At 32.8% G+C, this 17,432-nt stretch overlaps 1 protein-coding gene across 1 annotated transcript in view; it reads right to left on the bottom strand.

The window, feature by feature from the left end:
* Positions 1 to 11,255: 11,255 nt before the first annotated feature.
* Positions 11,256 to 17,432, bottom strand: part of LOC125873063 (anaphase-promoting complex subunit 1) — a 40,128-nt gene continuing 33,951 nt past the window's right edge. The window contains exons 31-37 of the mRNA XM_049553922.1: positions 16,644 to 16,817; positions 16,477 to 16,540; positions 16,252 to 16,388; positions 16,024 to 16,172; positions 14,809 to 14,887; positions 13,321 to 13,419; positions 11,256 to 11,800 (exon numbers count right to left, since the gene is read on the bottom strand). Coding sequence (XP_049409879.1) covers positions 11,414 to 11,800; positions 13,321 to 13,419; positions 14,809 to 14,887; positions 16,024 to 16,172; positions 16,252 to 16,388; positions 16,477 to 16,540; positions 16,644 to 16,817 — 1,089 coding nt within the window. The 3' untranslated portion in view covers positions 11,256 to 11,413. The remainder of the gene's footprint in view (positions 11,801 to 13,320; positions 13,420 to 14,808; positions 14,888 to 16,023; positions 16,173 to 16,251; positions 16,389 to 16,476; positions 16,541 to 16,643; positions 16,818 to 17,432) is intronic.

The raw sequence follows: 17,432 nt of genomic DNA, 5'->3' as shown, positions 1-17,432 counted from the left end.
GTGATCTATGGAAGAAAAAAAGAAGCATGACAGATATATATTTATACTAATAGGTGTAGCGACTCATAAATTGTTTTTTCAACATTATTAAAATCATTAATGGTTTGAATAATTAAGATAGTAACTTTTGGTCTTCTCTAAGTAATAGAAGATTGAAATATTGAAGAAATATAATGACTTTTAAAATATTATGGAGTAACTTATAAGATTATTGTGTCTGATTCATTATGCAACATTAATATGACAAAAAAAAGTATTTAAAATTCAGTTTGTGTTATAAAATATTATGGTGTGGATGTCCATTACACCAAGAAGTTACTCTCACCCATTATCTCCATTACTTTCCTCCGTTGTGAAGATAACAATAACCTCCATAACCTCTAACTTTATAACCATTATTCTTGTAACCTTCCACTTTCATAACCTTCTCCATTATATTCATGTTAATGTCATGTTTATGACTAACCTTTTGTATGCCTCTATGTTACACTATAAATAGAGGCATAAGGGTTCATATTGTATATACTTGAAGACTTAGAATAATAAGAAAAGCTCTCATCTCTTGTCTCCCTATTTCTATTACATTCGTCTTCTATATTTCTTATCTTATTTTGCTTTAGTTTTACAACACGTTATCAGCACGAGTTGCTCATTCTCCATCAAGAAACAATGGTAGGTATTTCTTGAGTTTTATCAATTATCCTAGTAATTCTTCGATTGCAAGGTATATTTCATATCCTATATATTATTTGTACTAACCAAACTTGTTTTGTGGTTATTTTAAAATGGTTAGTAAATAATGACAATCATCATAACAATATTGAGAAGGACTATTAAAATATTTTAATTTATTTTAACTTGGGACTTTTATATGGTTCGAACATGTTGTTCTAATCAATTAGTTTTGTTTATATTTATTCAATTTTAAGTCAAATTCAGATTAATTTATGGTATTTAATATTTATTTTTTGGTAATGCATTTGGTTTATTAAGACATTGGTTGAGGGTAAGACGTTGAATTGAGGTTTCACCGCACCAAGTGAGTAAGACATCGAGTTAAAGTCTCGGTGCCCCATGATAATAAGAAGTTGGGTTCAAGTCCCATTGATTTATGACCAAAGGCATCTTTATATGGTAAGTCATTGGGTTTAAGTCCTAATGCACTATAGTGATGATATGATGATGACTAACATAAAGTTTTATACTTTTGACTAGAAGTCATGAAATTTACCCAATTAATTTGCTTCATTCTCTTATGTGAAAGTGGTAGCAGTGCATAATATGTCTGAAAAATGACAAGTGGCTGAATGTATGAATATGGGTGTGGTAAAATGTTAATGGTCATCATTGTGGTAATTAAAAGGAAGAACATTATGAGTTCTTAAGATGGTCCTTCAAATGTGAAGGTAATTTTTTTCCATTAAAGTGGTATGTAAGGTTATTGGACACATTGTTTCTTAATATGCTCCTTCAAATGTGAAGGTAATTTTTGAAGGTAATAAAGTGGTATGAGAAGTTATTGGGCACATTGTTATTGGTGCAACCCAAATTTGAAAAGTTTTGTAAATCCTCCATCTAAATAAAGGAATACAAAGTGGTAGTACATTTAGTACATTTGACCTCTTAAAGTGATGTTGAGGTGAGTCACATAAATTTGATAAAAGTGAAAACATGATAATGAGTTTCTAATAAAAACTTATGGAGCATGTTCAAATGGTTATGGTCCATTTCTTAAAGAAAATGTGACTTGTGTTCTTATGGATAAGAACATGTTCATGTATTGTTGGATAAATGTCACATCTCACCTCTATGGGAGGTTTGAGAGATTGAAAAGAAATATTTTGACATAAATGATTATTTGGTCATATACTTTGAGTACATCACAAATATTGTGGTATGTTCTATCATGAACTATTGCAGGACAAAAGAAAGAAATAATTATTTCCTATAAAGGTTGTGGCCATGACCAAAATAAATATTATTGTGTGGCAACACAAATTTGTCATTGGTTGTCAAGAAATGAGTCTTGCAATAATAATTTTAACCATGACAATAATAATAATTTTCTCCTTGAAGGAGATGGTCACCATAAGAATGGTGTTGTGAAATTTGTGGTAGTACACAAAATTAATTGAAAGTTTCACAAGGACTAATTTGTTACTATCCAGAAAATGCAATAGTTCATAATATTGAGGTTGTAGTAAGTCTCAAAAGAAACTTTTTAAGTTTCGGAGGAATTGAAAAGAAAAATTATTATATTGAGACTGTAAATTATGGAAAGATTAAATATCTTTAGATTACTACAATCAAAGCGGGTTATGGATATTTACATAAAAAATTACCCATCTTTCTCTTGTTTGTTGTATAAAGATATGAGCATGATGAAGGAATCACATGCAAAAGTAAACTAGAAGTTTACTAGAATAAATATCAGTTGGCATAACCGGTTGGCCATTCTAGTTCAAACATGTTGCAAAGAAATTGAGAATTCACATGGTTATATGTTTGAAGAAAAAAAAGATTCTTCGAGAATTCTCTTGTGTTGCTTGTTCTCATGATAAAATGATCAATGTACCAGCTAAGGTTGAGATTGTATCCCCTGAAATTATTTGGAACATATAGAAAGGTGAATATGGGCCCGTTCACCTGCCATGTGGACCGCTTACTATTACGATTTAATAGATGCATCTATGGTATGGTCACATGTGCATTTGTATCAACTTACAAATTGGTTTTTGTAAGATTGTTTACTCGAATTGTTAAATTACGAGCATAGTTCCAAACTATAAAATTATGTTGATAATACTGGTTGGTTTAGCAGAAATTGTTTGCCTCCAATTATAGCTAGACCATTGATTATGAGAACAAATCTATCAAATAAAATTTGGTATGAGATGAGTTTATTTAACATGTATGCATCAAGCCAACAATGTTCTCCCATTACAATTGGTTCAGGGTCAGGAACCAAATAATTTCCATCTAAAAATTTGATGCGTGCACATATGATTTTATTGCTCCACCACGCACAAAGATGGATCCCAAATGAAATTGGGGTAAATGTTAGATTTCCTAACATTAGGAGGAGATGTGTTGAGCAGCTGAAAATTATGTGTGAGGTGAATTATCTAGATCCTCGTTTTAAAAAAAAGTGAACTTGAAGTTCAAGAGATAATTCATTTGCAAAATGTTGCAAATAATTTGCCAGATGTATTTGCTGACCCAATATTTTAATTAAGCTGCAAATGCTCCGATAAATAGTCTTTGAATGACAGAGTCTATGATACGCCAGAAGCGTGATAGACCAATCGATTCCAAACGTAAAACTCCTTGAGGAAGGAGAGGAGAAAATTATCAAAATGGTCATGATAATGAGATAAGTGATTTGAAAGAGCACTATGACATAACACTTCATAAAACCTTGGCAAATGTTTAGGTACCTGAAAATGATGAAAAATGAAGAGATCTCAATAAGTTATGCGTGTTGGAATCGAGTCAAATGACCTTCGACGGTATCTTTGATATGAAGTAGCACTCAATGCTATAAGTGGTTACGGGGATCTTAAATTCAAATCTGTCATATAATGTGGACAAATAAATGATTGGCCAAATAAAATGCACTATTCAAGTATATTTTGTTTCACTTAGAAAAGTGATGTTTTTGAACTTATGATTCATAGATCAAAATATATGCCAGTGGGGTACAAATGAATCATTGTGCGAAAGTATAACCGTAAGATATAAAGTACGGTTTGTGCCTTGGGGCATAAAGGGTTTCGCAAAAGTCCTGACATTATTAAATGGTGGTATGTTCCTCAGTGGTGGATGCAATGAGACTTGTTTCAGTCTGGAAATAAATGAAATACTTGAATATGCATAATGATGATTATTATGTTTAACTGGACAATGAAGGTTATATGAAAATCCTTGAAGGATTTAAAAGGTCTTAAAGCAATTTCATTGAGTACCCAATAATTTTGAGACTGATTAACACAGAGAAAGAATCTATTTGATCTCATCAAAATGATTTAAAATGTCATGTATTAGTGCAATTGGTGCACTTATATATTGATGGTTATGCAAATGCTAGAAGATTATTTGATATACATAACGAAAGTTATGTGAAAGAATTGTCATATTATCATTCAAGTTATGACAAGAAACTAACAACATAAGTGACTCAACACATAGAAGATGTGTGATTTCTTTCAGAAGAAAAAACGAGCTTGAAACGATCAATCCCCGAGTTAGAAATAATTTGATTATGTAGATGCAGAATATTTATTTGATTTGCATAAAGCTCGATCGCAAATGGACTATTTATTTATATATGGAGACACAACAATATCTTGGCATTCAAAGAATCACATTAGTAACCACTTCTTCAAATCATGCAGAAATAATATTGATCTATAAAGTAAGTCGGGAGTGTGTTCAGTTGGAATCATGATCTATCATATTCACAAAATATGTGATTTTCTTTTGAAAAGGATATTCTAGTCAGCATATACGAAAATGACATATAGCTCAATTGAAGGGAGGATACAATCAAAGGAGATCGGACAAAGAATATTTCACCAAAAAAAATTTCACATAAGATCTTCAACAAAATGGTGAGATAGACGTTCAAAGACCCATTCAAGTGATAATCTTGTACATTTATTCACTAAGGATTGCCAACATCAATATTTGAGAAGTTGTGATATAAGATTGGAATGCATCGTCTCTGAGATATCAAGTAAATTTTTTATCAGGGGAAGAAAAATACGCGTTGTACTCTTTTTCTTAACCATGGTTTTATCCCAATTGAGTTTTCCTGGTAAGGTTTTTAACGAGGCAACAGTCAAAGCGTATTAATCGATATGTGTACTCTTTTTTCTTCACTAGGATTTTTTCCCGCGGGGTTTTTTTCTAGTAAGGTTCTAACAAGGTATATTATCTATGGACGTCCAAGGGGGAGTGTTATAAAATATTATTTTGTGGATGTCCATTACACCAAGGAGTTACTCTCACCCATAATCTCCATTACTTTCCTCCATTGTGAAGATAACCATAACCTCCATAACCTCTAACTTTATAACCATTATTCTTGTAACTTTTCAATTTCATAACCTCCTCCATTATATTCATGTTAATGTCATGTTTATGACTAACCTTTTGTATGCCTCTATGTTACACTATAAATAGAGGCATAAGTTCATATTGTATATACTTGAAGACTTAGAATAATAAGAAAAACTCTCATCTCTTGTCTCCCTATTTCTATTACTTTCGTCTTCTATATTTCTTATCTTAGTTTGCTTTAGTTTTACAACAGTTTGCTATAAATTTTATTGACTGTACTATCTAATTTCCTTATAAACTTATTAATTCCATGCTAATTAAATTAATAACTGATAAATGTAGTACTTCCTAAATCAATGTATAATTTCTTTAGGAGTACTCTTTAGGTTGTAATAAATCTAGGAGGTGAAAATACTTCAAAACATTTTGATTTTTAAATATTTAATTTATTAAATAATTTATAGCATTTAAATTTAATATAAGGGTAAAATCATAATTTAACTTTTGTCTAAAATGCTTCCCACTTTTAATATGATATAAAAATATAAAATAATAAAATATAATTATATGATATAATTAATAAAGAAAGAGGAGATATCCCAAATATTAATGTGGTATACAACCTCCATCCAAACCTATATAAACCGCAAGGCCATTTAAGTATGTATATGTAGTCCGATCCAATTAGCTTAGCTTATTGGTGGTCATGATACATTATACAACTACGTATATACTAGAGTTTTCTTATTGGATTTTTTTTATTTTAGGCTACTAATTTTATTGAGACTCTTCAATTATCAAATATAACTTGTAAAATTACATTAGATATATTGTTGTTATTGTATTTTAATCTCCCGATACATGTGAGTTAGAGAGTCAGAGAAAGAAGTGACATAGTATTTAATCAAATTTTTACATTCAAAATATTATTTTCTACAAAAAAATAATATTATTATTTTGAAATGAGATTTTTACGATATTTTATTGATAGTGTTCAGTTTCTTATGTACATTTAGATATTGAAAGCAAAAAATCTTAATCATTCAGTGTTTAAATCTAGAGACTACATCTTGATATCCAAATGCATATACAAATCTAGATCTTAATGCACAACCATATATTCAAAATGCTTATTCAGATTCAAACGTCTTAATCTTTGATGGAAAAAAATGAACCTTAAGCACCATCTGTTGAGGGCACGACTAAGAATGAAACAACATGTAGAGCCTGTTTGGACGTACTGATCTAAAAGTTGACCAAAACTCTTTAAAGTGATTTTTAGGAGTGTTGGATAAAGTTAAAAATAACTTAAAATAAGTTTANGAATTGTTAAATTACGAGCATAGTTCCAAACTATAAAATTATGTTGATAATACTGGTTGGTTTAGCAGAAATTGTTTGCCTCCAATTATAGCTAGACCATTGATTATGAGAACAAATCTATCAAATAAAATTTGGTATGAGATGAGTTTATTTAACATGTATGCATCAAGCCAACAATGTTCTCCCATTACAATTGGTTCAGGGTCAGGAACCAAATAATTTCCATCTAAAAATTTGATATGTGCACATATGATTTTATTGCTCCACCACGCACAAAGATGGATCCCCAAATGAAATTGGGGTAAATGTTAGATTTCCTAACATTAGGGGGAGATGTGTTGAGCAGCTGAAAATTATGTGTGAGGTGAGTTATCTAGATTCTCGTTTAAAAAAAAAGTGAACTTGAAGTTCAAGAGATAATTCATTTGTAAAATGTTGCAAATAATTTGCCAGATGTATTTGCTGACCCAATATTTTAATTAAGCTGTAAATGCTCCGATAAATAGTCTTTGAATGACAGAGTCTATGGTACGCCAGAAGCGTGATAGACCAATCGATTCTAAACGTAAAACTCCTTGAGGTAGGAGAGGAGCAAATTATCAAAATGGTCATGATAATGAGGTAAGTGATTTGAAAGAGCACTATGACATAACACTTCATAAAACCTTGGCAAATGTTTAGGTACCTAAAATTGATGAAAAATAAAGAGATCTCGATAAGTTATGTCGTGTTGGAATCGAGTCAAATAACTTTCGACGGTATCTTTGATATGAAATAGCACTCAATGCTATAAGTGGTTACGAGGCTCTTAAATTCGAATCTGTCATATAATGTGGACAAATAAATAATTGGCCAAATAAAATGCACTATTCAAGTATATTATGTTTCACTTAGAAAAGTGATGTTTTTGAACTTATGGTTCATAGATCAAAATATATGTCAGTGGGGTACAAATGAATCATTGTGCGAAAGTATAACCGTAAGATATAAAGTACGGTTTGTGACTCGGGGCATAAAGGGTTTCGCAAAAGTCCTGACATTATTAAATGGTGGTATGTTCCTCAGTGGTGGATGCAATGAGACTTGTTTCAGTTTGGAAATAGATGAAATACTTGAATATGCATAATGAATGATTATTATGTTTAACTAGACAATGAAGGTTATATGAAAATCCTTGAAGGATTTAAAAGGTCTTAAAACAATTTCATTGAGTACCCAATGATTTTGAGACTGATTAACACAGAGAAAGAATCTATTTAATCTCATGAAAAATGATTTAAAATGGCATGTATTAGTGCAATTGATGCACTTATATATTGATGGTTATGCAAATGCTAGAAGATTATTTGATATACATAACGAAAGTTATGTGAAAGAATTGTCATATTATCATTCAAGTTATGACAAGAAACTAACAAAATAAGTGACTCAACACATAGAAGATGTGTGATTTTCTTTCATAAGAAAAAACGAGCTTGAAATGATCAATCCTCGAGTCAGAAATGATTTGATTATGTAGATGCAAAATATTTATTTGATCTGCATAAAGCTCGATCGCAAATGGACTATTTATTTATATATGGAGACACAACAATATCTTGGCATTCAAAGAATCACATTAGTATCCACTTCTTCAAATCATGCAGAAATAATATTGATCTATAAAGTAAGTCGGGAGTGTGTTCAGTTGGAATCATGATCTATCATATTACAAAATATGTGATTTTCTTTTGAAAAGGATATTCCAGTCAGCATATACGAAAATGATATATAGCTCAATTGAAGGGAGGATACAATCAAAGGAGATCGGACAAAGAATATTTCACCAAAAAAAATTTCACACAAGATCTTCAACAAAATGGTGAGATAGACATTCAAAGACCCATTCAAGTGATAATCTTGTACATTTATTCACTAAGGATTGCCAACATCAATATTTGAGAAGTTGTGATATAAGATTGGAATGCATCGTCTCTGAGATATCAAGTAAAATTTTTATCAGGGGGAGAAAAATACGCATTGTACTCTTTTCCTTAATCATGGTTTTATCCCAATTGAGTTTTCCTGGTAAGGTTTTTAACGAGGCAACAATCAAAGCGTATTAATCGATATGTGTACTCTTTTTCCTTCACTAGAATTTTTTCCCACGGGGTTTTTTTCTAGTAAGGTTCTAACGAGGCATATTATCTATGGACATCCAAGGGGGAGTGTTATAAAATATTATGGTGTGGATGTCCATTACACCAAAGAGTTACTCTCACCCATTATCTCCATTACTTTCCTCCATTGTGAAGATAACCATAACCTCCATAACCTCTAACTTTATAACCATTATTCTTGTAACCTTTCAATTTCATAACCTCCTCCATTATATTCATGTTAATGTCATGTTTATGACTAACCTTTTGTATGCCTCTATGTTACACTATAAATAGAGGCATAAGGGTTCATATTGTATATACTTGAAGACTTGAAATAATAAGAAAAACTCTCATCTCTTGTCTCCCTATTTCTATTACTTGAAGACTTGGAATAATAAGAAAAACTCTCATCTTTTGTCTCCCTATTTCTATTACTTTCGTCTCTATATTTCTTATCTTATTTTGCTTTAGTTTTACAATAGTTTGCTATAAATTTTATTGGCTGTACTATCTAATTTCCTTATAAACTTATTAATTACGTGCTAATTAAATTAATAACTGATAAATGTAGTACTTCCTAAATCAATGTATAATTTCTTTAGGAGTACTCTTTAGTTTGTAATAAATCTAGGAGGTGAAAAGACTTCAAAACATTTTGATTTTTAAATATTTAATTTATTAAATAATTTATAGCATTTACATTTAATATAGGGGTAAAATCGTAATTTAACTTTTGCCTAAAATGCTTCCCACTTTTAATATGATATAAAAAATATAAAATAATAAAATATAATTATATGATATAATTAATAAAGAAAGAGGAGATATCCCAAATATTAATGTGGTATACAACCTCCATCCAAACCTATATAAACCGCAAGGCCATTTAAGTATGTATATGTAGTCCGATCCAATTAGCTTAGCTTATTGGTGGTCATGATACATTATACAACTACGTATATACTTGAGTTTTCTTATTGGATTTTTTTTATTTTAGGCTACTAATTTTATTGAGACTCTTCAATTATCAAATATAACTTGTAAAATTACATTAGATATATTGTTGTTATTGTATTTTAATCTCCCGATACATGTGAGTTAGAGAGTCAGAGAAAGAAGTGACATAGTATTTAATCAAATTTTTACATTCAAAATATTATTTTCTACAAAAAAATAATATTATTATTTTGAAATGAGATTTTTACGATATTTTATTGATAGTGTTCAGTTTCTTATGTACATTTAGATATTGAAAGCAAAAAATCTTAATCATTCAGTGTTTAAATCTAGAGACTACATCTTGATATCCAAATGCATATACAAATCTAGATCTTAATGCACAACCATATATTCAAAATGCTTATTCAGATTCAAACGTCTTAATCTTTGATGGAAAAAAATGAACCTTAAGCACCATCTGTTGAGGGCACGACTAAGAATGAAACAACATGTAGAGCCTGTTTGGACGTACTGATCTAAAAGTTGACCAAAACTCTTTAAAGTGATTTTTAGGAGTGTTGGATAAAGTTAAAAATAACTTAAAATAAGTTTAAAATGACTTTAACAAAATTAAAAACCAAAAGTAAGATTGTCCCTACTTTTATTTTTTGACTTAAAAGTTATTTAATTTTGACTTTTTATTTTTTATTTAAAAACTATTTTTTTTCAGCCAATCCAAATGAGCTCGTTGACTCTCTAGGAGTGACTGGGTATTTTATTGTTGGTGATTGAGTCTACTTCAAAATGCAACCTTATAGGTGTCACAATATATCAGCTCACCACTTCCACAAGCTTGCTACTAGGTATTATGATGGTTCATTCCAGGGCTTATGCATTGTTGTTTCCAACATCAATGAAAATACATATATATTGTCCATGTATCCTAATTGAAGAAGTGTTATGAAAAATTGGGGTGCCAAACGATTGTTTTAGTGGCCTTATGGTCAAGACAACTCTGCTCTCCGTGATATTGCTCATCCTCATTGCCTTAGTCTCAAAGTTGTCTTACAAAAGAGAATTGTGAAAAGGGTCAACAAGGCAGTAGCACAAGATTTAATCAGATGGAAGAGGTTGCCCTGCTGTGATGCAACTTGAGATTTTTACAATTCTCTGAAGATCAAGTTTTCACACTATGATCATTGAGGTCAAGAATCTATTTGAGGAAAGAAGTAATGTTACACATATTAAAGCAAGATCTAGTTCAGAAAATTAGTTAGTTAACATCAACATTCAGTTAGTTAACTGTGGCTATTTTCCTATTACTTCTTATATGGGAGCAAAAAACTAATANCAGATTAAAAAAAAAAAAAAAAAATAACTTTCTAGAACTTCAAAATCAAAGAAGGGATTCATTGGGTTCAAATTTTTATAAATTCAAAGAAGAATTTATTAGGTTCTAACCTTTACAAATTGTACATCAAATAGCAATTCATGAGGTTTAAATATTTGCCGAAGTTTCAAACAAAGAAAAATTTAAGTTTTTGAACCTTTACCGATTTAAAACAAAGGAACGATTCACGCAGTTCAATTAAGTTCTTGCGTGCTTTATGTTGAGGTGTTTTTGTTCAAATTTTATTTTCGCATTTAAGTGTGGCTATTTTCCTATTACTTCTTATATGGGAGCAAAAAACTAATAGCAGACTTGAAAACTATCCCACCAATATTTAAGTTTTCTATGTGTAGCAGTTGAGGAGAAAGGTTATGAGTAAGAGTACTTGCTATTCATAATAGCTAAAGAGAATCGGGGCTGTATACCCTACCAAAAAAAAACCTCAATTATCCTCCTGTAACTCGATACTAAGATTATAAATTAATAATTAAGAATATACATACAACATACAGACTTACTAGTTACAACAACAATAAAATTTAGAGAGGATATTCAAATCTCATCCCCTGGAGCAAAATCCTACTCTGTTGATCTCACAGAGGGCAGTAACATCAGTTGTAGGGAACAACAAATGTAAAAGAGGGACTGAAGAGGATGTGTTAATTGCCTTGATTTTGTCCAAAGCTCTTTTAACTTGGAATGGTGATGGCACATTGTACCATTGTACATACCAAGAAAGAAGAGTTGAGGCCCTTCTTCCATAATCTTCAGTTGGCCATCTTCCATATTTCATGTACTCAGAAAAATCCTTCTGAAATTCCAGAGATGAACTAAGAATCTCCTCCACACGCTTCTGGACTGAGCCAAGAAAAGTTGATTGTATGATGCCCTCCTTTGAACTTGTTGATCTTTTACTTAGCAAACTATTATTGTAGGCCAGCGCTATCTGTATGCGAAGAATTGAATACAATAATCCATTAAAGATGGATATCAGGCACAGTAATTACAGGTAATATGCAGCTTAGCACGAAAGGCATAGTGAGTAATTATTGCTCACCATCAGTGCTAAAGCATATGTGCAATCAGGAAATCAGTACAAGGTCAAGATCAACAAGCATTCATTTTTAAGGATGTTTTCAAATAGATTTGTGATCTAACAGTCTGGTGTTTGTTCTTTGAAGAAGAAGAAGGAGTAACTATCACCAGATAATTAGGTAATATATTGATTGACTGAGGTTTGCTAAGGGTACGATCTATACATGCCACAGTAAAATCTTCTCTGATTGACTTGTGTCAGATAAGTTCTACAGTATTTCACAAAGATGAAATGATAAACTTGAAGAATGTATTAGGTCTTTACAGTGTTAGAAACATTAATGGTCATGAACAAGGATAGGATCTAAACTTGCCACAATAGATCCGTCTTTTTTACCTTTCTATGTTAGATAAGTTATATTTCATAAAGAGGAAATAATAAAGTTAAAGATGGTATTAGGGCTTTATTTTTTATTTTATTTTTGGATGACCATGGTGTCCGGGCCAGCTTCCGCGCTAATTCCGTTGAATACCTGTCACCTCCCACCAACAACAGGTACCAAGTAACTCTATCCACCAAGGCTAAGACAGATGGAAAGAATCACCTAGTGTTTTTGTCTACGCTGTGATTCAAGCCTGAGACTTCATGGCTCGCAACCACTTCATTGACCACTAGGCCACACCCTTGGGTGCAATGGTATCACGGCTTTATGATGTTAAAAATGTTAATCATGCATAAATGGTTATCAAGTTTTGGAACCAAATCTAAGCCCACATACTCTACAACTCCCAAATATATGAACTTCACGCAACAAATAACTTGTCCTCCTAATCTATACAATAGCATACAATTCCACACGTAACACCTGCACAGAAATCTCAACGATCTACCATTATAATACTTTTATGTGCTTAGCAAATACAAAAAGAATTGGCTCATACAACAAGTTGAATGTAAATAAAGTTAAAGAAATCTCTCTGATACTGATCATATTAAATATTCAATAAACCATAGTTAGCTCCCCTCCAGTTCAACAATATCAGATACATTAACCTCTACTTTAAAAATTACAGTGTCCTCCCTAGTTGATTTATGTTGTGGAGAGTGGTGACTTCTCAATTCTCATCACTTATTTCAAAGAGCATTTGGATGGTCTACAACAGACGTGTATACAAAGAAAGCATGCACCAATGCACTACACAGATAACAAATTTCGAGTCTAAAACAAAACCACAATCAAGTAAGGAGAAGAAACCCACACACTAAGCCCACACACTTAATTTTGAATGATCTAAACTCGAAAAAATATGAAGATAGCAAGCCCACACACTAAGCAGGTAGTTCAAAAGGAATTTTGAATCTGAAACAAAATCACTTTTTGAAAAATTCATAGATTATGCCAACAAATCAGGTACAAAGCAAAAAGATACCTTCAAACTTGAGATGAAGAGTGTGTCCTGTAAATTGCTGGAACTACTAGTAACCCGATCAACCATGGAACCAATAGTTGTGTATAATGACAGGTAAACCTGCAGATTTTCCAAATGTTAAATGACTACCTCCAAATACTAAGACAAGCTACCTTTTTGATGAAGAATACTAACACAAGCTACTTAACAAGGAGAAGAAGTAGCACAACCTTCATAGGAAGCAACTATAAAGACCCATAAGTTTTAAATGTCAATTACGACTAATCACGACCCTAGCAGCTTGATTAAGGTATCCCCAAGGTGTAAACTGTAACGACCCTCATGGCTGTTTTGTGTTTTCAGTTGGTTTCCCCTATTTTGACCATTCCTGTAAGCTGGCTTCTCGATGTTATTCGTGACTTGCAGGAATGGGTGACACGATTGCTGAGGTGATCGGATGAGTTTCGGAGAAGATTTTTAGTTTGAAAGTTTGGTTTTTGGAAAGTTAAACCAAAATCTATGTATCAGGTTGACTAGGTCAAATTCGAATTTTGACAGTTCTGTTGGATCTGAAAGGTGCTTTTTGACTTCGTAGATTGGATTACGCGGTTTTCGAGGCATTCAGGAACATTTTAAAGCCTTGGCTTGAAATTGAGCTTTTCATAAACCTAGAATTGACCATAATCAACATCTGATCAAGACGGGGTGATGTCATTGCTTGAAATTTGGTCTTAGCTTTTGCTTTGATTAAATAAATGATAGGTATTTATCTCGAATTTCTCCATCAATTTTGGTCGAAGTAACCAAAATTTATTGACCAAATAAGGTACGGATCCCACACCAACGTCGTGTTGACACAGGTGAAGCACCGAAAGTGAAGAGTCTGAACAACTTAGCACAAGCTAGGCATCTCCCTACATCTTAGCTTCTGGTGAGCCCCAATACTCTAGTTGTGGCCAGTGTTTCATGATATTCCTTTGCATAGCTGGGATGTGCCCCGTGCATAGTATTTATTTTGTACATCATAGAGTTTCCATGACATTATTGTGATTTGTGAGTGGTCTAGACATGTTATGAGGCCCTTATGACATTTTCATTTTGTAACGATTTTCAAATGTTCTATGCCTTGTGAACTATATGTTAGGATTTTCAAGATTATGATGAGGCCGATGAGCTTTATGTTATAGTTCCAAATTTATTAAGCTTTACATGTCGTGATGCATGCATTGCTATGAAAAGGGTAATATGTCCAGATGGTTTTCTCCATGGAAAGTTTAAGGCAGCATCAGGTGTCAATCACCCACACAGCTTGAATTAGGGTGTAACAACTACTTCAATATTCAGTATATAACATTCTTTCTGAAAAGGATAGAACAAATGTTCAAAGTAAGTTCTTCCATGGTAACTACACAACTGCATGGCTCAAAGACGTAGCATTTACTGTCCATCATTTAAGAATCTTTTTTATGAATTATCAAGGTAAAAAACATTTGCATGATGAATCACCACCTGCAATAGGGCTGGCCTGTCCTTGCTTACACACTCAAATAACACTTGTAAGCAAAATTCTTGGAAGTCAATGTCAGATCTGCAAACGTGCAATACAGGCTTTACTATCAACTCATCATTACAATCAGAAGACAAGAATTTCAGCAGGACAATAAAACACATCTTGGAGGCTAGTCTTTCATTATTTGTCAAGCAAGTTTGAAAGGACTCCACATAATATTTCTACATTCACATCATCAAAAACTAATCTTTCACACAATCTTGCTATATCATTCAGTTAGTAACTTGCAAATGAATTAGTAAGTACATGTAAATAGTCCCTGCTTTGCAAATGAATTAGTAAGTACATGTAAATAGTCCCTGCTTTGCAAATGAATTAGTAAGTAGATGTTAATGCTCGGGGCGTATGTTTTTGCACTAGGGACTTGCATTTTCGCCCCGGAGCGTATGCCCCAAATTCTAGTCCATACACCCTATGGATCTACGCCTTTAATTTGCGCCCAGGAGCATTTTTGGTATGCCCCGCCCCGAGACTCGACCCATAAACGTCTTTGAAAACACTGGTTGGTTTTGGTTCTAATATATGAAAAGTCAACTTAATTGGTTTGGTTTTCTTTTAGGAGAAAATCGACTCAAACCGAACCATGAACACCCTTAGTTAGAAGATTAAGAAGCATTTTTTACAGTATTCATGATGTAAAGAAGAACCCATAGTTCTGTCCTAAGTCCAGCCTCCAAAAGTTAGCCTTTTCGCTCTTATCCTGCTCTATAACAGTTACAAAATACAAGCCAGCAAAGCTAGTTTAGACTACATATCCAGCTGCAACACTTCAACAGCCAGGCTGGATCAGGATTAATAACTGTTCATGGGAATGAGACAGAAGAACAATTTCTTCAATCACAGGTTTCTAGGGTGATTTATTTTGTAACCAAGTCACCTTGGAAAAATTCCTTTCCCCCCTACTTGAATTTTATGTAGCTTTCTTGGTTTATTAAACATTACATTCTGTTAGATTCAGATCGATTTATAATTCATGCTTAATGATAGTTATTCATTTTTTTGTGGGATCCATCTGTATGCCGAGGTAACACAAAAGTGTCAGAATTAGGAACTAAGAAAAAGGAAATAAAGAACACAACCAGTACACACTGAGTCAGGAAAATAACCGCTAGAATATTGACTTGAGAATCAGCAATGAATATATGGGCACTTGCCTGCTATTCCAGTTAGGGTCACAGCAGAGCTGGGCAAACGAAATTAAGCTTGGGTTCGACGAGAAAGTACTGATCAACTGATCTACCATGTCACCATCTTGACAATCTCTACTTGCTGCTGAAGCTCTTAGACGTGTCAAGCCAAACACCTACATAAAAGAAAACATAATTTGATGTAACAATTAGACAGGACAAAGAAGAGTTGAATTTTTGTAAATGAGAACTAACCTTGTGCATTGCTCGTGACAGCAGTGACTGACACCCTGCAGGATCATCCACATAGGAACATGCTCCAACCTTTCTCTTGACATAGAGGATACCAGAACTAAGCGCATCACCCTTGTCCCCTGAGCTCCATGGTTTTTCTGTAAAAGAGTTACAGATAATATTGAACAAAATAAGTTTTTAGCCTCGATGTCCAACTAGATGAGTGAAAACCAATGTCAACTTTACCCTCAGGAATGTGATTGATGACTTGAGACCAGTATCGAGGGCCGCAGACACGAACAGCCTTCAACTATAATGCCAAAAGGGAAAAAATTGGCTTGACCTAATGTTTCATGTGTTCAATAATCTTAAAATTACTGCATAATTTGCTTGTACAGAAGACCAGAACTTACAACAGCACGTTCTGGAAGAATGCACGGGGTAACCTCATAAAAACTCGTTTCTGCATAGTGTTCTGTCTCTCGAACAGTAACTTCTAATGGACAATAGACAGGTAAACCACTGTCCACATCAACTGTCTGAACCCAGCGAGCTTCTGTTGCAAGAACATACAAATGCCGAAAAGCCTGTACAATGCAAATTTAAATTACAAAAGTATTTGCTGATAATCACCGGAAATGGAATGGAAGGAAGCAAATACAAATTATAATGATAGTATGAGATGTTTACATAGAATATTAACCAAAATCGAAGACATCTTATGAGATCAAAGAAAGAAAGATTAATAGAGTTGCAAAGAGGTATTCCACAAAAGGGGAAAAGGAAATAGTCAATAATCGGACAATTTGAAACAGGGAAACCAATATGTTGTGTTAGAATATGAATAGGTTTATACAATCCTATTAGAAGAGGAATAGGTTTATACAATCCCATTAGAATAGGAATAGGAATAGAAAGAGAAATAGGAATACTATAGTATCCTACTTGGTAAAGGATTGTATTCTAGGGTCTATAAATAGGGTCTCAATGTAATAATGTAGACACAACAACAATTCAATAGTATTCTATTCCTATATTTCTCACATGGTATCAGAGCCTCTACGAACTTGGTAGAGAATCAAAGAGCTTCCGCTACCGGCGGGTGGCTATTATCCATCTATGCCGGCCGTCCGGCCAATGAGTATGTTAGCAAAAGTTGGGTCACCGTGTATCTTTCTGGTGACTATTTTCTCATATCTAAT

Source organism: Solanum stenotomum, chromosome 8 (genome assembly GCF_019186545.1).
Source record: "Solanum stenotomum isolate F172 chromosome 8, ASM1918654v1, whole genome shotgun sequence".
Taxonomy (NCBI): Eukaryota; Viridiplantae; Streptophyta; class Magnoliopsida; order Solanales; family Solanaceae; genus Solanum; species Solanum stenotomum.
This window is presented reverse-complemented; position numbering and strand designations above follow the sequence as displayed.